Source organism: Pleurodeles waltl, chromosome 4_2 (assembly GCF_031143425.1).
Source record: "Pleurodeles waltl isolate 20211129_DDA chromosome 4_2, aPleWal1.hap1.20221129, whole genome shotgun sequence".
NCBI lineage: Eukaryota > Metazoa > Chordata > Amphibia > Caudata > Salamandridae > Pleurodeles > Pleurodeles waltl.
In genome coordinates, this window is record NC_090443.1 from 556,111,200 (window position 1) to 556,132,562 (window position 21,363).

The 21,363-nt window shown below is 42.1% G+C and overlaps 1 protein-coding gene across 4 annotated transcripts in view; it reads right to left on the reverse strand.

Moving 5' to 3' along the window:
- Nucleotides 1–21,363, reverse strand: part of NOS1AP (nitric oxide synthase 1 adaptor protein) — a 768,603-nt gene that overhangs the window by 315,280 nt on the left and 431,960 nt on the right. For 2 of the 4 annotated variants that reach the window (XM_069232106.1, XM_069232108.1), the window contains exon 4: nt 11,406–11,464. In XM_069232106.1, the coding sequence (XP_069088207.1) occupies nt 11,406–11,464 (59 nt within the window). Of the gene's footprint in view, nt 1–11,405; nt 11,480–21,363 lie in introns of all 4 variants that reach the window. The other 2 variants (XM_069232105.1, XM_069232107.1) reach the window with 1 other exon arrangement.

The following is a 21,363-nucleotide window of genomic DNA, read 5'->3' on the forward strand; positions in this document are numbered from 1 at the left end:
AGGGGGACACAGCATGATTACATATTGTAGTTAATTTGCCTCTCATTGACGTCGATCGGAAAGTCCACATGGCCCATAGAGAGGTATGAGGGCCAAAGTGTGAAATCTAAAGGAAGGATTAATTCAGAGGCATGAGTGACTTAGTGTGACTGATTCCTTCATGCTGTGAATGTGGATAACTTCCTTTCTTTCAGGTTTATGCTTGAGCCATATTGAGAACCCCAGCAGGCAACCAATTTTTCAGAGACAAATCTTCGTGGACTGTAATGTTCTAAAACCTCATGGTTGCATAAACCTTCTGGCACTGAATTTCACAGAGACAGATAATTTAATTATTAGTTTGCTTGTTTACCTATGAAAACGGAGACACAGGGCTCTGTACTGCCTTTCCAGAGTAATGCTGGAGACTGCTTAGAGTCTAAATACTTAGCCGATTAAATGAAGTCCCGTCCTAAACACATACAATCTCATCCGTTATCCCAAAGACCAGTCACGCCTCGAAGCGCATGGGCGGAGGGAGAGATTAGAAGTGGGGAATACAAATTAAATTAAAAAAATAAATAAACACTTACCTTGCTCGCCGCCGCACCGCTCCATCCGCTCCTCGAGTGCAGGCACAGGCTCCCAGCCTGCCCTGCGGCCAGTGAGCAGCGTCATGATTGGCTGGGTGCGCCCAGCCAGGGCACTCCAAGACAGACTGGGAGCCCGTGCAGGTTCTCTCTAGCCCGGTAACTGGACTGGACTGGACGAGATGGCCGGCCAAACACACATGCACTCTAAGGAGGAGTGCTGGGCACTCCCTCTCACTGCTCGTCACCCCGTGGCCCCACCATTTTACAAGGAAACGATAATAAACTCAGTTTATTGTCGTTTCCATGTAAGTGTTTTGCAGCTGCCGCTGCTGCCTTGAGGGGGGATTCCTTTTGCTTGCACTTTTGTGGTAGTGTACAGGCTTGACTCCTTAAGCTAGGAATCAAAGCAGAACTAGGGGAAACAGTCCGCTGGAGATCATAATGTGTATTAGCTCAATATCTACAATGACTATGAAATTAGTAGTGTAGCCCTGCTGTCACTGTGGGGGATTGGTTTAAAAAAAAAAAAAAAAAAAAGTTTTCCAAGCCTTAATACCTGAAAAAAAGATCATCTGCAGAGGTTCTGCAGCGGTACACACCCATGGTGTGAGATCAGGTGGACTATGGACATTTCTTAATCTAGACACTTAAAGCCCAGGTGGGATTCAACACAAACCTAAGAGTTTTTAAAAGATAAGCTTAGTCCTCTGATTAGATCAGCGGTCTATATGGTCTGGTGTGACTTCCACCTGGAATTAAAGTTGTGTTCATAGGATGTGCTTGCAAGCATTGTGGGAAAGCATCTGTTTGCTAGCCACATAGGTGACAACTCTAAGGTAAGCAGAAAGAAAGCAGGCAAAAAGCTAGAGAGGCTCATTTCCCTGCAAGTACCAGCGGCCAAACAAATGTCATTACTGTAAAGAAATTGATATGCATTGCCAGGGAAGGCATAAAACCTGCAGCGAAATCATGAGAAGGATGCTTACCAATGCAGGAGGTACAGGATTGCTGGCAAAAATCTGATGAAACTTAAAATAAGGTAGCTGAATACACACTACTTAGGGGAAACCTTTTTTTGGGATCAATAGTTTATACTTGACTCCAGCGAAGATGTCCACGATGAAACCAGCCAGCACCACCACTTTTCCAAATTGTGACTTCCCATGTCCCTCCCACCCACACAACAGTAAATGATCTACATTTCTTCCTGAATTGTCAGATATCTTAAGGGCTTATACGGAGGTATCAATATGTATTCACACCTACACCAGTTCAGACCACACCATGCAGATGGCTAGAAATCAGATGCTCTCCTTGTACTTTCAGACTGAAGTAGAATTATGCAGTTTAACAATGAAGGCTTCAGAATGGGCTGCTCAATGGATTTAGTCCCTGGCACAAGGCTAACTTGTGCATCCGTAAATGTTAATGAAAGAGGGCACTATAGTCCTCCATTGGTTCAGTGGGTCAGGTGGCATAGGTAACATCACAATGACAGCACAGGGAGGGAGTGGCCACATTCTGCAGTAATTGCAATTTATTTTTACTGAACAGAGCTTAAATTGACCTCAGAGGTTAGCTGGGTAGACCTCATTCACCCTGGGGAGCCCAATGGCAGGGCTCTGGGGGTTTTCTGTGGACACCTATGGATAGAAAGGACAGGTTGAAGCAGTTGTACTCAGATGTTTCCATCACAGAATAGTGGAAATAGTTAACTATCCAACTGGGCAACAGCTACTGCTCACGGATACTGTAAACGTATGTAACCAAGCCTGTGGGTCTAGGGAGACCCGGGGCGGAGGATAAAGACTCCAGCAGGGGTGACTGTCTATCCACTCTTTAGGATCTGGAGTTCAGGATCCAGATTTAAGCTATGATATTTGGATGTTACGATGAACTATTTTTATGAGGTTTCCATCCTTCAGCTTTTTGCGTTGTAGGAGTTGAAATAATGAGTACGAGTTACTGATAAGGTGCTGTGTGCACAGTGAAAGACTTTGTTCCAGTCCAGAGACTGTTTTTAAAATGATGCAGTTTGGCATCACAGCAGTTAACCTACCTGATCTTCTGCCTTATCCCACTCACAGAGTTGGACTCCTTGCTCCGAAAAACTCCTTTGCTACTGCATGCATTTCCCATATGTGTACGGGACTTTCTGGCTTTGCAGTACATTGAGTGTCAAACACATCCCACTGCCTAGTTGTGAGAGATTCAGTGAACACCAACCTCACTACTTCCCACTTTAACACAGTTAGTGTCCTCTATCAGCAACAGTCCACGAGAACTAAGTAAATCGGTCAAAAATGCCAAAAGGTCTAATGAAGTTTAGTATTTTACAGAGTGCACTCTGTGGGTGAGCTCAGGGGACTTCATTTAGTGACTGAAGTCTTGGGGCATGTTCCTTGCTGTGTACCAAGCAAGGAAGAATGTGTCAGAGTGTAAATGTTGCCTAATCCAGTTTGTCATTTAATAGGTAACATAATAATTATTACTACTTATATTTTAATGCAAGTGACTATTATTTGCAGGACTAGTGTTCATTGGTTTAGGCTTATTTACTGAGTCCAATATGAAGACTAGATGTTGCCATCTTTCTTGGAAATCCCTGTAGAAATGTCTAACTAAATGTCTCTCTCTCAGAGTAGACTTCAGCCAAAGAGACCAGCACTCCAGCCCATGGAGGAACATCAGGAAGTGGGACTCTATTCCCACATCTACCCTGGAGGCACATTTATTTAGCACATCAGTTTTCATTACCTAACTTGGAACACGAAGGATCTGATTGAGAGTTGGGGGATGATGAAAAAAATCATCATTATTTATGGAAGACACACTAAAATAAGTAAGTTGGTGAACATTCTGATGGAAAATCCTTCAGTGGAGTATATAACACTTTATTTTCTAATCGAGGAATTTATATCAGGCCTTTATTCCTCTCAGTGCCCATCATCCTTCTAGAAAGAATGCCATCTGGGAGGGACTAGTCGCTCACTTTGACGTGCAAGAGCACCAACCACCCCATATATACATGCATCTCTAATGAAACCTGTGACACATGACTTGACCATTACAGTGACCTAGAACTGTATAAGAGAATAAATAATTGTAATCCACAATTTAATAAATCTGTGCCTTTAGACAGATTAATATAGCCCCTGCACTTATCGCAGAAGACTGTTGAAGTTAAAGCATGGTAATTGAGATGGAAATCAGGGTCCCTACCACCTAAACAAGGGATAGGCAACGGCGGCTCCTCTGCTAAGGTGGAGTAGCATCACCCCACCGCTTTGAGCAGTGCAGAAAAAGGAAAAATAAAATGATAATAACACAATGTTATTATCATTTTATTTTTCATGGGGAGCTAGGTTGGGGCAGGGCAAGGTGGGGCTGGGTGTGTGGACTGCCATTTGATAAGTTTTGTTTTGACCAATGACTTTGTGTTTCACCACTGCGCATATTAGTTGCTCAATGTTCACCAGTAGCACATGATATGTTTTGTTCAGTTGAGCCGCCTATGGGCTTTGACATGGCATTAGCCATTACTTTCTGTATTCAGTTTAGCCGCCTATGGGCTTTGACATTGCATTAGTCATTACATTCTGTATTCTGCCTATTGGCTTTGACATGGCATTAGCCATTACTTTCTGTATTCAGTTGAGCCGCCTATGGGCTTTGACATTGCATTAGCCATTACATTCTGTATTCTGCCTATTGGCTTTGACATGCTGTATCCAGTCTAGCCGCCTATTGGCTTTGACATTGCATTCCTATTGGCTTTGACATGATGTATTCAATTTAGCTGCCTATTGACTTTGACATGCTATTAGATATTCTGCCTATGGGCTTTGACATGATATCATATATTACATTTTGTATTCAGCTCAGCTGCCTATTGGCTTTGACATGATATTATACATTGCATTTTATATTCAGCTCAGCTGCCTATGGGCTTTGACATGATATTATACATTGCATTTTGTATTCAGCTTAGATGCCTATTGGCTTTGACATGACACTAGACATTGCATTTGATATTTAGGTTAGCTGCCTATTGCCTTTAACATGACATTGCATTTGATATTTAGGTTAGCTGCCTATTGCCTTTAACATGACAGTGCATTTGATACTTAGGTTAGCTGCCTATTGCCTTTAACGTGGAGTTAGACATTGCAGTTGAGAATCCAAGCTGTATTTTTCCAAGCTGTTTTTGCACAAGATGAACCAAGATGTTTTGTTCTCACAGTAGACTAGACATGATAAGAGAGAGTACATGGGTGTTGTTCTCTCTGCTTGAGCTTGGGAACAGGAGTAGTCTTGGAGACCTGGCCAGTCTCCAAAAGGCTTGCTCAGTTTCCCAGGTCTGAGAGGAGGGGGCACACCTTTGTAACGAATGACACAGGCTGCAGAGAGTCAGATTCGAATCTGCCGGACCTCGTGCTGGAGCTTGGCGCAGGCTGCCAGCAATCCTGTGTGGGTAGATGAATCTCTCTTTCTCGCGGCTGACAGGGGTCATCAGCTTGCAGACCTTAGAAAGATGAAGCTGTAGATAGTTCCCACACGGTGAAGTATTTGTTTTGCTTTGCATTCAATATCTTATAAATATAACCTGCTGTGTATATTGCAAACTGATATATTTTGTTTGATTAACGCGGACTTGAAAGCTACTAATTCGTCATTCATAAATATTGTGGTTGGGGAAGAATTAACAACAATAAAAGTCTTCTTTGACCTCAGAAGTGCATTTCTGTTGTGTTATGTTAGTGCTTAGAAACTAAATAAGATAAGAGGAAAGCACTACAGTGTGAAACAGGGAGGACGGATATGTGCACCATAAGTTTGCATGACCGCTTGGCCGGCCTTGTTGGGCCGGCCAAACAGACATGCGCACTTAACATTTCATCACCCAGCTTTATTGCACAGCCGGGAGGAGGAACATGCACAGGCTCCCATTGCCTGTGTGAGCGCCAAACCAGGATGCTCAGACCACTCACGACGCTGCTGTCATGCTGGCGACAGCAGTGTTGTGATTGGCTTAGGGGAGTCTGGGAGCCTGTGTGCTGCCGGCAGTCAGGAAGAGGACGGAGAGCCGGAACCCATCTCCCGACGGAAAAGGTAAGTGTTCCTTTTTTGTTTATTTTTTTAATCTCCCCCACACTCCTCTCCCCCGTTCAAAAGCAGCCACCACTGGGGATAAGAACTGATGATCTCTGGATTGTAGTCACACCTTGGACTGTAGTCAAATTACCAAATACATCTTTTTTTATCATTTTCTGTTAGCAAGACCGCTGCCAAACATAAAAGGTTGAGTAGGACCTGACTCCGCTAGCCGAGCAACATGGCAGGAGCACTGATGGCAAACATGTATTGTTGGGGGTGCTGCCCACTGCATCTTTTTGATTTTCAGCATGAACCCCGGAAGTGGGAGTCTTTCTAAAAACATAAGGCAAACGTTCTTTCCTGGATGTCTGAGACGGATTGCATTTTCTCTTGCCCGCTTGTGGGCAGTGCGAGTCCTTGTAATGTGGCACATTTCTGAAAAGTAAACATTCTAAGGAATTAAATTCAGGAAGAAGCTTCGTAATTACTAATCCAAGTTGACTGTTCTTTTTACTCCTATGTGGAGTTCTTCCTTCAAGCGTTTAAACTGATGGTGCTGTTTGCAGTTGATTTAATTTTATTGACGTTTCAGAAAAAAGCATGCATTTTTTTTTTTATAACAGTATATAACTGGGAGGATAACTTCCAAGGTGTTACTTCGTCTACCCCTAAGCAGCTGCATTATCCCGGTGAATTGCTTACAAGGTTATACACTGCCTTTTAATTGAAAAAAACATATTACGGTATGCCATTTTGCTAACGTCTTGAGTTATTTGCTCACCTGGAGGAGAATTAACTGTAGTTTACCAAAGGAGTAATTCAAACAACTATGAGGGCTGTGAGCCTCCTAACCTTTTATTTGTTAACAAAGGCCAGCATATATGCAGCAGTGATTTAAATGTCGTTACTTTTTTTTTTTTTTTTTTTACTGTAGTTCTCATCTACGAGGTAATTCTGCATTTGACAAAGACTTCCATGAGCAATGCCATTCGACCCTGCCTAGATTATACAGTATGTCTACTATTCAACAGTGTGGGAAGTTACTGGGTTTTCCCAGGAGACAAACTGTGCACCTGATACTATGCACGATTCGTGAAAGAGCCATTCCTACCAATGAGAGGCTTGTCAGGGATTACTTCAAGACCTGGAGCCAAATCCTAATGTGGGGCCCTCTGGATGCGTTATTCGTTTTGGCCAGGTACAATAAGCAGCAATTGTTTATAACTATGAAAGTGTGCCTTTGGGAAAGAGAAAACATAATATCTGGCTACATAAATTGCTTCCTTATTAATGAAGATGGAAGGCATGCTTGCAATTAAAAATGTATAAATAAATGTTGCCGAAGGACAGTGGGAGCATAAAAGGTGGTGTAACAGAGGTTTAATTCCCCCAGCCACTCACTGCACTTTCACCGTGACGGCCCTGGTCAGAGAATCCCAGGGACACAGTGAGTTACCCGATGATGCTCGTGACACAAATGTCTCCACTGCCCCCACGCTCCCCCTCACAATCTCCAACAGGCTGACTTCCCCCCTCCTGTCTTCCCGTCAGTATTACGTGCGACCGCTCTTTTCATGACAGGATTAGCATTTACTGAAAACGACACCAGACTAAAATCCATCAGAAATTGAGAGACCAGGGCTTTGTTCCAAAATCGCTGGAAACTGCATTATTTACCACAGAGCCATAAATCCTTGTTTGTCTCAGCGTGCTGGCAGTAACACTCCCGAGTAATATGTTTCCCTCTTGGCATTCCCACTCAGAAATTGGACCTGTGTACATAGTCTTATTAAGCCTGTCAGCTTCCTGTTTAAAAGCCAAAGGCCACTTTCTCATTAAACAGAACAATCACCCGGGACTTCCGTCCCTGGGGTGTCTACACAGGATCATCTGAGGCAGTGGAAAGTTCTGCCAGAAGGTGAAGCACTGATGACAGAACTAATTTTTCAAAGAATGTCATTTCGGGACATTAGGCTCATTGTTTTTCTTACCTCCTCTGTTTCAGCATCTAGTTTAAGTGGCACTTATTCTTTTTTGGAGCACAGGAGGTTTTTTATGAGATGTCAGCACAGACTTTATTAATCCTTATGACAGATGTTTCATTAGCATGATGGCTAATTTTATATGATATGACCACTGACCTTGAGCCTTCACATTTAATTATTTTAAAGTATGATATAGTGCTACACTCGCCCGAGAAGTTGCCAGTAAGCTATGCAGATTACAAAAAGCAGATCAGGATCTATAAAATGCACTGAAGAATGCAATGTTCGTTCTCCTCATCTCCTGGGTTGCTGACACATCCATCTTCACCAGTGTCCACTGAGGTCCTGCCGGTATCACATCTCGCACTCCCCTCTTCATTAATAGGTCACTCAGGGCATATCCTGTCATGTTGTGAGGAGTAAGACAGTAGGCTCTCAAAAACTGGTTCATGAAGCATTCCAAATCTTCACCTTGCTGCACTCCAGTGCAGAGGGTTCGGTTGAGAGTCCTCAGGAAACTTTCCACCTCGCCATTAGCTTGTGGCCATTGCGGCATGATTTTGAGATGACACACATTCAGCTGACGGAGATACTCCTGGAACTTGTGACATTGAAATGGCAGGCCATTGTCTGTCTTGACTTCCTCAGGCAGACCTAGCAGTGCAAATATTTTTTCAAGCGCTGGTTTCAAGCACTCAAATGCTGTAGACCGAACCAGTTCGACAACAGGGAATTTGGAGTGGTTGTCCATCACCACAACAGTGATCCGGTTGTCTGGAAAACTCCCAAAGTCCATACATAATGGTTGCCATGGAGTTAATACTGCTCCCTCTGTGTTGACAGGTGCCACAGGGAGCTCCGTGCTCATGAGCACACAGGATCAACAGTTTTTCACTAGTTCATCGACCATCCGGTCCATCCCTGGGAACCACACCTTGCTCCGCAGCCTTGCTTTAATTTTGGCAACTCCCAGGTGCCCTTGATGAGATAGTTCCACAGTCCTGTTCCACAAGTGTCATGGTATGACTATTTGGTGACTTCTCATGGCCAGCCCATTCACACACTCACTGAGTTCATTGCGGCATCACCACAGCTGAGCTCGTGCTTCCCGCTCCACTTTGATCAAGCCTCTCAATCCATTCAGGAAGTTCTTTAACTGACTTCCCCTCAAAGCACTCTTGACCCAAGTCAAACAAGTGTCTTCCAGGGTGGCCTCTGCAATCTCTCTTCCCAAAAGGGCCCTCAGACAGGCCATCTCCATCACCATGTTCATGAACACTTCAGTCCCTGCTTTCTCCTCTCCTTTCTCTCTGAGATCCAGGGTCATCGGGTGACGTGAGAGATAATCTGCTTGGTTGTTCAACCCCAGCCGATATACCACATCAAAGGAGTATTGTTGTAGTTGCACAACCCATCTTACCATACGGGGACGTCCCTGCCTGGCGGTACCTGTGAACAGGGGCGCTAGCGGTTTGTGACTGGTCAGGACACAAAATTTCTGTCCACAGAGGTACAGGTGGAAATGTTTGCATGTCCACCGGATTGCCAGTGCTTCCCTTTTAATCTATGTATAACGGTTCTCAACAGCAGTGAGAGCCTTGCTTGCATATGCAATGGGAACCCATTCACCAAAGCTCTTCATCTGCATTAGCACTGTGCCCAACCCCACTATGCTGGAATCGACAATGAGCTCTTTGGATTGAAATAAGCCGTGGTTACGTTGTGCAGCAAAGGTATCTTCACCTTGTGGAACACTCTGGCAGCCTCCCTCGTCTACTCCCACGGCGTGTCTTTCTGGGTCAGGTTTCAGATGGGGTTGAAAATGGTAGCAAGATTGGGTATGAACCAACCACAGTAGTTAACCATGCCCAGCAAGCTACAAACTTTAGACTGGTTTTGTGGTAATACAGCTGCTCTGATCGCTTCAACTTTGAGGATCTATCTGCAGTCCCACCTTGGAAAATTGGTACTCAAAGAATTCTACCTCCTGGGTATAAAACATGTACCTTTTCCCGATACAGTGTTGGGCCTTTATCCATGACCCGTTGTAGGGTGACTCTCAAACGTAAATGGTGCTCTTCCATTGTGTCCAAATAAAAGATGATGTCATCGCTCACGTTGATGACCCCGCCACTAGTCCAGCCAGAGCTTCGAATATGGCCTTTTGGAAAACCTCAGCTGCCGATAAGACACCAAAACAGAGGCACTCAAACCTCTGGAGCCCCTAGGTTCCCCCAACACCAACTGGTGATATCCTGAATTCAAATACATTTTGGAGAACCATTTTGCTCCATTTATATCAGCCACAATCTGGTCTGTTGTAGGGGTGATGTGCCACTCCGGGCGAATGGCTTGATTGGGTAGCCTTATGTCCACGCATAACCTGATAGCCACTGGTTGTTTTGATTTTGGGGCTATGACTAAAGGTAACACACAAGGGTGGGTCCAGTCAACTTTTCAATTACTCCAGCTTGTTCAAGTTTATGCAGCTCCTTTCCCACCAGCAGCGGGAAAAGCACCCTCTGATGACATAAGGCTACAAGTTTAATGGTTTCATCACTGTGCACCCCTTTCAAACACCCCAGTCCTTGAAATAGGTCGGGGAACTCATCTAAGATCTCTTCAGCATGTGACTGATGAACCTTTAGCAGAGAACATGCATGGTGGCTACATTGTATTGCAGTGGCCAGCTGGCTCAGGGAACTCTTAGAAGCTCCATTGAGTAGCATGTTTCTAGTCTAGTCACTATTGATACCACAATTGTTTGAAAGACAGGGTGGAAGTCTGTTTGTGTTGGCAGGAGTAAGCAAAAAAGCAATTCTGATTTTTACTTCAGTGTGTTAGGTGTGTGCCTTCATGGAGAAATGATTATCAATGTGTGCAACACATTAGAGGCAGTCTCAGTCAAACCAACTCTACAGACATTCACTCACTAGACTGCTTAACATTAAAAGTTATCTCCTCAGTGGCTTTCGGTGACACAGCCACAACACAGTACTAGGTTTAATGGGCAACAGGGAAACACATTTGTATCATAAACTTCAGTTAAGCCCTTTTTGAATTTTTGATGTCAAAAGAGTCCAAAATCAATAGTGTAAGCAAAGATATTACACCTTCAAGTATCCTGCACCATGTTTAAAACATAACATTAAAATTCAGAGACTGATACGTATTTGGAAACTTGGTTGGGGGTGTTCTTTCCCCTATATTTCAATTCTCTGAGCGCAACCCTTCACTCCTTGCTCTCTAACTGGGATGAGGAAAAAAGCCCATTGGCTGCACTGCCTTCCATTTTGTTTTCACAATTGGGAAAAAAAAATCGAGCCAGTAAGATTCTGCCTGGTCTCTCATCCATATATCGATTTCCATTTCTTTTGTTGTGAAATTTAGGAATGACAGTACTTAAAATTCTAAAAACCATGAATGACGCAAAACATTTGGGGTTTGGCATTTGAGGAGTCGCTCTCATAAAAAGTTACTTGAAGCAGTGCCTACATCCTAGAGACCTGAAACCTCTCCTACCTCACCCAAAGGCACTGAATTTAATGGGAGTGCCACCAGGGTGGCTTCTGCCATCCAAGCCATATCAAAGTAGCCATCTGATTGTACTACAGTTCATGTTTGTGGGAACGGCATCTGTCTCTCGACAGATGTCTTTGTCAAAGGAGATGCTCACTGACAGTGCAATCCTGGGAGTGCTGGGGTAATAATGTGATACTCAACTTTACATCATGCCACATTCAGTGCTTACCTGTAAATGGGATCTTGCATCACCAACATCTTGCTCTCATCCCAAGCCCACTCTTTTTTCTGCAACGAAAGAAGCTGTAATTTATTTAAAGAGCAATAAAATAAGCTCAAAGTAAATCTTTACCAATGTGAAAATGCATGCTGCGATTGTTAGAAATGCATTTTTGGTGCCATAACGTTTCATGGATATCACAGGCGACAGCAAATACAACCCAGAGGAAAAATAACAGTAATGTTTGTGATTGATGCCCCCATCTACACGCTCTCTGTGGAGCGTTGCTCGTTTTTGACTAGCTCAGTAGGCAGAATTTATTATTCGTCAACCCGTTCCATATTTGTTGCTTACGCTCAATGAATAATAATGATTGTATTTACCCTAGCCTTGTAGTTCAGTGATGCTATAAACTGCAGGTGTTGTTCTTGCCCGACATATCTCCAGATCCATTGACTCTTACAAGACAAGGGTAAGAACGACCACCACAATAAGGGAAGACAGACTTCAACCAGGTGCCAAGGTCAATTTACCTCTGCGACTCGACAACTGAGAGGAAGATGACACAGCTGAGGAGAGTTTACTCCTCCCCTTGGTTGTACCGCTTCATGTTTATTTACTCCTTCTTCCCCCTCCTAAACATCTCTCTGTACCCCACACCCCTTCTTTAATACATCCCCATTTGTCTCCTACCCAACTGTACCTCATCAGCTGTTGGTTGCAGGTGAGCAGATTTGTTACTGATTACATGAATAAAACAGATTTGAACCATAAACTGCAGATGTTAATATTATCCATCTTAGCAATACTTGCTCTCCTGGAATCACTTCGGGCCGTTTACTTTGCAATTGAAAGTTGGCGAAGGTGGAAGGAGCTACCTTGGCCCGACAGACGATGGCCGCTTGGTGATGGTGCTTGCCCAATGGTTTAAAGGGATGTTCTCTTCCCAGAACTCAATCACTGCAGCCACAGGTAATGGATAGTTCGGTTATGTGGAAGGAATGTGTTTAGGCTGCTACTGCAAAGGAGTGACATAATTTTATGTCTGACTGGAAGCTCATCTCTTATTTTCTGTAAAACTCCCACCTAACTTCAGACTATCCCCCTAAAGGTTATGTACTTTAGGCATGAGATGATCATATACTGAAGCCCTTCTGCAGACTCACCACTGTTGAAGTCATGAAAGCATCAGATGTTGTAGGGAGTGCATCATCTTATCTCATTGTAGGACATACTATTGTGCTTAAAATCGGTTATCTCAATACAATGAGCTAGAAAGCTCATTGGCCTTACATATCCCAAGCAGAGATACTATACCTGGAAATTACTTTCAATAAATACATTCTCATTTACCAAGTTTCAATTCTGAGAAGCCATCATTAGTAAGTACAGTTTCTAAAGTTTCAATCTCTCTTCCCTTATCAAGATGAGAATCAGGATAGCAGTGAGGTTGATGCTTCAGGTACAGGGCCATGTCAGGTGCTCGGACAATAGTTGGAATACCTTTTTTAAAAAGTCACTAACAGTGCTTTTTTTTTTTTTTTTTTTTTTAACAACATGATCTCTCCGTAGAAACCAACAAAAGAAATTCAAATGGAAAATATGGTCCTACTGCCCAAGTTATGTCTATTTAGTATGAACGACTGTCCCTGTACATTCTCTCTCCTTTATATCAATCTCTACAACTTGCTTAGTGCAATATGAGGTGAGCCTGAAGGCCAGATACTTCTTCGCGTCTGCCCCTTAATAGAAATACTCAACACTGCTGATATTAGAAAATGTAGAAACTGTTGAACTTGTTGACCCAGATATGCTAATTAGAAATTTATAATAAATGTGTATATGTTATGATTTATAAAAGTTCATAGAGAAATTAATTGTAAAGAAAATTAATGTGCATGTTTTAAAATGTGCCCACGGGATATGTCAGCCACTTATACGAACTTGTACTAAAAGAACTAAAAATGCGTGAAATAATAAAAATGTGTAATAATGATGTAGTAATGTGTCATAATGAGATGTATAACCTATGTTTTGCATTATATCGTAGAAGCTAACTTAGCCGAAGTCGTGGCCTACTTGCCAGGCCGCAGGCAGAAGCAGAATTAATAAACGCATGATGTAAAAGTTGCTGGTGCCTATGAACTGACCGTGAACTATGTGCTTAGCTAGAATTTTCTGCAATGTACCGACGGACAGGAGATTATGAAGTCAATTTGATACAATTATGTGTATAGTAGGCTAAATGTACTTTCCCAGGACTTGAACAATAGAGACACTGACTGAAGAGGAACATGCAACATTTTCGATACCTGGAGAGCTGGATGATGAAGACATCGTACAGTGAACCAATCCATGAACTGAGAAAGACGAAATATTAGAACTCAGATATGAAGAATAAAAACTATTGGGTAACGTCACATATGGAGAACTGATTGACCAATTAGGAATTAGGGGATGGACTGAAAAACTCCAATAAAAAGTCATGACAAGGGGCTAAAACTTCAGATGCGAGGGAAAATTAGAGATGCGAGGGGTGAATGCTGATGACGTCAAGGGACGAGATTCGAGATTCTGTCATTGGGCTCATGCTCTAGAGGGCCTGATGGGTTGCTGATCGATTGATGACCTGAAGATGAAGACTGACTTTGTTGCTGATGACAATGTGACTGATTAACTTTTATTCCTTTCTTTCTAGGTACCAACGGCACTGTTTTATAGTTTTTGTCTTAGCTAGCTGTTTTTCAAATTTACGTCTTCTAAGTTGTTTTGCATGAAGTCCCACATGCTTAATGCTAATCTGGGTTAGGTAAGGGTCCTTTGGGTGACATTGACAGTGACAAATGATTGGCGGACTGATTGCTGAAGTCTGCTATCAATGCTGTTATATTTATCTTTGTTGGCTTATGCGGAAGCATTCGAGCATGTTATTGGTGGTCATTAATGAACTAATTCTGAGCTGATTGAATAAAGTTCGATCTAGTATTGTAACTATTAGGGAAATAAAATTGATAAAACGTATAATTGAGTTGTGGTTATTCATGAAATGTTGATTTATTGTCTCATGCTTAATGATTCTCTTAGTGGTTGTTGATTGATTACATTGATAATAGATGTTCGATTACTACATAGCTGGGATACTTCATGCGATCCAAAAGGTTCATTGGCCTATACGCGTCCCTTGTGAGTTTACTCACTAAGGACCAGGCGCACTTACAAACTGAATCATCATCTAGAAAGGAGCAGTTCTGACCCTTCAAGGAGCTAGCAGATTTGTTTAACCAGTGAATGAATTTATACAGGATTTGAATTATTTTCACTTTGAGAATTCAGACACGGGTCCTTTGCAAGCTGCTCCTCAAGTTACTTAAAGTTACCTTTGCCTGCTCTCAAGGGATATTCAAGGCACATCCTTTTCCACAATCCAAAACACAAGGCTGAAGTCTTCAACTGTTTTAACTGATGTCTATGTGATAGTTTGTGCCACATTCTATGTTGTGACCTTAAAGACGAGGAGACAGCAAGCTAGATTACCAAACTGTATGTGCTAAACCGAAAACCTTTGCTCCTGGCCTACATGCCATGGGTCTGTTTAACCTGGTTACTCACTGAAATGCATTTGAGGCATATTAGTTTAGTCATAGGTCCATCACAGACCAGATAATTGACAGTCTACTCCAAGAACTCTAGATTTTGGTTAATTTCTCCATGGCCTCGACAGAGCAATGCCATTACATCTGCCAATGATAGGTCTGTCAAGAGATATCCCAAAGGATGACTCCAATGCTTATTTACTTGCAGGTGCCCAAAATGCTTCTTAGGAGGCAGCCATTTTCTCGCTCTTGTGATAACACCTGCACCATCTGCTGCCTGAATGGACACTGCCCAAAGTCAGATTGCAGCGAGTGAGCACCCATTCCTCAACAGGAATCAGGAGGGTGGTTTTAGGGGTAGGGTGAATCCATCAACAAGAATGTTTTTCAAAATGCGGTCAAAAGGGCATTTTACAGCCCAATTTTTCACTTAAATGTTCTAAAAAGCCATATGTTCTTTAAAGGCACCAATGAAATATTCCAGTATTTTCCTGGAAAGGTTTGAAGGGGAGGGTGGGCATACAGCTTTCACTCACAATAAAGACCTTGGAATCCATGGGCATGAGATGTGATCAAATGGCTAAGATGCTAACTTTGAACAGCTTAAGCTAGAGAACGCTTATCCTATAGCAGCATTTTTCTCAAATAATTTCTTTGTGATTACTTCTGAGAGTGACACAGGGTGACCCCAAGAGATACAGAGAATATTTCGGATTAGGAGGATGATAGCCAGGCTTGTTTGAACATTTCTGCAGGGCTGTTTTAGGTTTCCAGTTCAGCCCCAATTGCTGCCATTCCTTGTCCCTGTCCTCGCTGCAGCCGCCCTCTGCCCCAGGCATGCTCCATTTGGTACTCGGGCTCCTAAGGAGAAGGCTCTGCCCTGTCACTCTTACACTAAGGCTTTTAAAATATTTCTGATAACCATGTTTGACCCCAGTGAGCCTAATTTCGCATCTAGATTATTTCATAACTCTTTTATATACTTTCATTAGATCTGCAGCAGACACATAATTACAGGCAACTCTATAACTTCTTAATGCAAGTTCACTGGTGCATCCTGTTCACCGCTGCCAGGTTTCACATCTCGGCTCCAATGGCCCAAATGTTTTGGCAATATATCCCAGTCCTTGGACTGCATACTGTTCAAAATGACAGCAAGTGCAGCAGCTCTTCTAGTGGCACGCCAGCAAGTTGTCACAGGGCACTTAAAAATTAATTAAGAAAAACAAATCCATTGCCTTTCATTAAAAATGAACATGGTGAAGGTTGATTAGAAGCATGTTATCCAACGAATGGCTGGATCCAGCAGGCATCAATCACCCTAAGGCTGTCCAGCATTCCACACTGTGCACCCCCATTTCTCTGGAGCGCCCCCTCCCCGACCTGGCATGTTCTGCAGTTTGAGCTACCAATCAGTCGACGGAGACAAATTTATTTTCTCGTTATATTTCTTCTATTCGAGGACAGAACATCTGTTTAGTAGTCCATCTTCGGCGCTGTCCAGGCACCAGAGCGCTTTACAGTTCGCAGCCTCTATTCCCTGTTCGAATATGTATTAATATGTTTTGTTTCCTTATTCAAGGAAAACAAATTGTTAAACTAAATCGACGTAGCGTGAAGTACCTGGGCTGCAGATGCTCTAGCATTGTGAGCGCGCACACAGGAAGTATTCAGAACATTAAATCTTTTTAGGTACTCTCTTTATAAATTAACTTACATGAGAGGGTTATAATTTCCCCTACATCACAGATGTAAGCACTTAGAAAAATAATTGCTTTAACACATCAAGATTCTACCTACCTCCCTTCAGTTTCATGATAGATGACACTTAGTTTTATTCAATGACGGGAACGGGTGGGTCCCTCGCCTCCTCTTATTGTTGTAAAAGCAGAGAATGGAAAGGAAAATATTTTGTGATAGACTTTTGCTAACTTTCTAACATTTAACATGAGAATAGTTTGCAATTATATAGTACAGCTATAGGAGGGAAGCCACGGTCTTAGGAAATAAGCATCACAGCTTGCAACCCATTCCTTGCTTGTACATCAACTTGGTCAATGGCTCATCTTATTCAGCTGGGAATAAAACCCCATTTTAAAGAGGCCACCCACTGAATGATATTAAAACAGGGCCATAGCTTCAATCAGCTGTGGGTGGGGGAACCCCGAAATTTTAGACACTCTAAAATTGACCTTAATCAGAATGCCCACCATTCTCTTGATTGGAGATAGTATAAAACCTCAGTTTTATAAGGCAATGTGTCCCACCTTAAGGCACCTGCCAATTCATCAAAATATCAGAAATACAGTCAATTGATTAAATGGGTACACTCAATAACGGAGTTCTAGACCAATGAAGGCTTTTATTACAAAATTCAAACAAAAGACAATACAGAATCAATGCCACAAATGCTCTCAGTGAATAGGGCAATAGAGGGAAATAAAAAATTGAAAATGAGTCTCCATCCTAAGTCCTAGTAGAGTAGGAAAGCCCTCTCGCTCACAGCCACAATCAATGGTTTTTATACATTGTTTTTGCATATGAAATTAACAGAATTGCAGAATCACTGTTGTTTGTATCATTTCAATAACAAATCAGCACAGTAAAAATTAAACATATTGACTTAACACCTAAGCACTATCCCACTGCATGGACAATTATTCTACTACTTCTATGCCAATGTCATCTAGAGATGCTAGAAACAATCTAGATACATAAACAACAGTGTTATTTGAATGAATAGGGACAGTGGTCTAGCAGGAGGACCTTGAAGAAATAGTTGCAGTTTCATGACTGAGCCGGGCAAAGCTCATCAAAGGCAGTATGAATCATAACAATGGAAATAAACAACTAATACAATTCTTGACTTTGTGCTGCAGGAACTACCGGCAAGGAGATATGCAAGGGTTGAAAACAAGGGTGACTTTCATTTTGAACAAAGTGGCATTCAGGTACAAATTGAAACAAGTTGTTTAAGATGTGTAGAAGTGTGTTTTCCTGTTCCTTGATAACTAGGCTTCAAAGACAACTATACTATATTGATGTATACATTTATAATTAAGTGTGAAAATACATCTAGCACAGTAAAGATGCACACAAATATAAACACAAACAAATCCTTAAAATTGTGCAGTGGCACAGAGGGCCCAATTGAATCTGATTATTGCTATATTTCACAGTTCAAAAAGAGGCTAGAGGGACTTGTTCCTTCCTTAAGCAAGGGTCCATGACACACTGGCTATGCCATTGCCTCACAACACAACACAAGATCCCCACTGACATCAAACAAAGCAACCTTCTAGAATATTTACTTGCAGGTAATTGTTAGAGATGAAGAATGGGGCGAAGAGAATTGTCCCCTTCAAAGAATGTAGCAAAGACCCCAATACCTACAACATTACCTAGCTGTTGTGGGTAGCAACATGTGAAGGTAAACTATTATTCAGTGGTATGAGGGACTGAAAAGAGAGCACAGATCCTTAGGAGAATCACGAGGGATAGCGCCTGGAAGGAAATTGAAGTTCTTCAGTTTATAACAGTTTAACAATTAAAGTAGCTTTACAGCCACACACAGTATCACTACATGGTAATTAACACAAAACAAAAAATAACTGTAAGAAGGTCACTTTTTCTTTGTGGACACCCCTAATTTTCCGCTTTTTATTGGACCATATATTTTTGCTGGCTTTAGACCTCTGTGCACTTTACCTATGCTAAGCAGTAGCAAAAGTCCCCGGATTCCCCCTTTAAACATGGTCAAAATGTAATATTCCTAACTGATATATTAAAGTTACTTTTTAAAGTCTATAGTATATGGTACAAGGTGTAACTAGGACCTGGATGTTAAATACCAATAGTGGACTGCTGCACCTGTTGTGCCAGCCAAAACAGTGTTAGTGCAAACATGGTTTGTGGCTTATCCTGTGTAAGCAGAGTATAGCAGTGTAAAAACTGGAATTCAACCTGTCTGTGTAACTCCTTTTGATAGGTCAAAACCTCCATGTTGAATAAAAAGAAGTACATCTATGCAGGCATTGTAGTCCAAAAGGCAGGAAGCATATTATTTAAAAGTAGGACATGTTAAAATGTAATGTTGACATGTCCTCACAGTGACTAGATCCCCAGAATTATTATTCACTGTGGCAGGACTAGCTGCTCTATGTAGAAAGTCAGAGTATAGATTAAAATCCTAATACAGTACCTCAGGAATGAGAGTAGCTAGAGGAATAATTAAACAACTATTTTTAATAGTTATTAAAAATTCAATTCAATGGTAAAGTCACATTTTGGGAAAGCAACTTTTAGAAGGGTACCTTTTGCCCTCCCTGAAGCTCCAGGAGGCTAATATGCATTTGCTCTTTAACTTCTCCCAGCCAACAATTAGCCTTTGAATAGGTGTGAAAAAGATGTAAAATGCCTCCCAGGAGGAAACAAAAGGCTGGTCTGAATCAGCAGAGGTGACTCCTCGGAATCTCACAGAATACGAAGGGTGGGGGCTGTGTGTATCCTTTTTGACATTACAGTGTCAAAACCTGTTTGACAGGTCTGCTGGGTTAACATATAACACTGTGGGCTCACTTGAACGGAAGGGAAGAGGATTGCAAGACAGTCCTTGCATATCAAATCCACTGTCTGGTTGCTGGAAAACCCTAAATTCTGTTCTACTACACTTCTGTTTCTGGGTTTATTGTAGGTGAAATGGCTGCTTCAAAATGGATGTTAGTGTACGGTCAGGGAGGACATCAGGATTACCATTAGACAATCCCCAAACAGACACACCTAGCCCATGGATCCCACATTTAGCATGGCCAAGAACTTTCACCATCTTGATAATGTCAAAGTGGGTAGGGTTGGTCCCAGGAACTTTTACCCATTGGTTAGGGCGTGCCCATGAGCCATTCCCACCCACCAAATCATGTCAAGTATGAATGGGGCATGTCAGAGTATCCAAATCAGAACACATTCTGGACCACAGGAGGAAGAAAAGAGGACTAGACCTGCTGCCTGCACTCTTTCTTGTACCCAGGAACATAAGTGGACTCAAAGGTCCATAAGAAGTACCTCCTGTTCAAGCTACAGGGATACAAACTAAAAGCGGCCCTTCCTTCAGCTGCTCAGCTGACGAGTGGCAAATGGACTTGGACTGGAGTCTGCTGTTGGCCTATGCCTGACACCCTGTGAAACTCAAAGTGCCTCTCCTAAGGTCCTGGGGACTTTAGAAGTGTACTCTAGTGGTCGATTATGACTTAAAGGACAATGTCACAGGTAAAATGTTTAAACAGGACGAACCTGGTTGGCGTATCCGATCCACACTCCATCACAGCCAGCCTCAAACTGTGCCTAGGTGTTGGCCTACCACTATCATTGCTATCATAGCATATGCTTTTTGGCACTATTCCTACATTATAAATTTATATCTTTGCTGCTATATATTGATTTTTTTTGTCATATTGTTTATCAAATGTTACTCTATTTTTGTGATTTGTTTTTTTATTATTTTGCATTTTTATTTTATTACACTTTTGATATGGCATAAATACTTTGCACACTGCCCTAAATTAAGCCACTCTGCTCTGTGTCATAGCTACCAGTGGATAAACTCACTCTGAGGTTCACTCTGACAAGGTTTGTGATTAATGCTTGAGGTGAGTAGTCCTTCATCCCAAATAATAATCCAATGTCTTACAACAACCAAATAGGTCTGGCCTCAGCAAGCAGGACATTTAAAAAAAAAAAAATTTGTAAGCATATGCAATGTCCCCCGAATTTGGTGCAACTGCTGCTTCATTAGAAGCATCCTGGTGCTATGCCGGTAGTAGAAGTAGAAACATAATCACACTTCATGGAAAGGAAATGTCTTCATCTAGGCCATAAACAGACTTTCGCTCTGAATGGATTGAAGGTATAATGGTAGAGCCTTCCAAAGACCAGGAGCTAGAAAAGAAAAATATCTTCCACAAGATGTAGTTTTGCACACTTTAGGGAGGCACAGCAGATTTTGATTGTCTGAGTGTAGTGCCCCATAAGGAAAATATTTGTTCAGCTTGTCTTAAAGAAACTAGGGCTATTCTGATGAAATGCTCTGTTTGTAACCCTAAGTGCTTTAAACTTAATTCTAGACTTAACTAGCAACCAGTGTAGTTGCTTCAGGCCTTGTCTAATATATTGTCTTTTTGGAATATTTAAAACAAGCCGACTCACTGGAGCCGAGGGTGCAGGTCCTGAGAGACTCCCAGATAGAGTGGATTAGCATAATCTAAACTTGGAGTGATTATTGCATGTACAATACCCTTCCAGGTGGCTAGAGGAAGACATTTTAAAAAACTTTCTTAATGATTTTAAAAGTCCAAAACAAGTAGCAGCAGTGGCCTGAA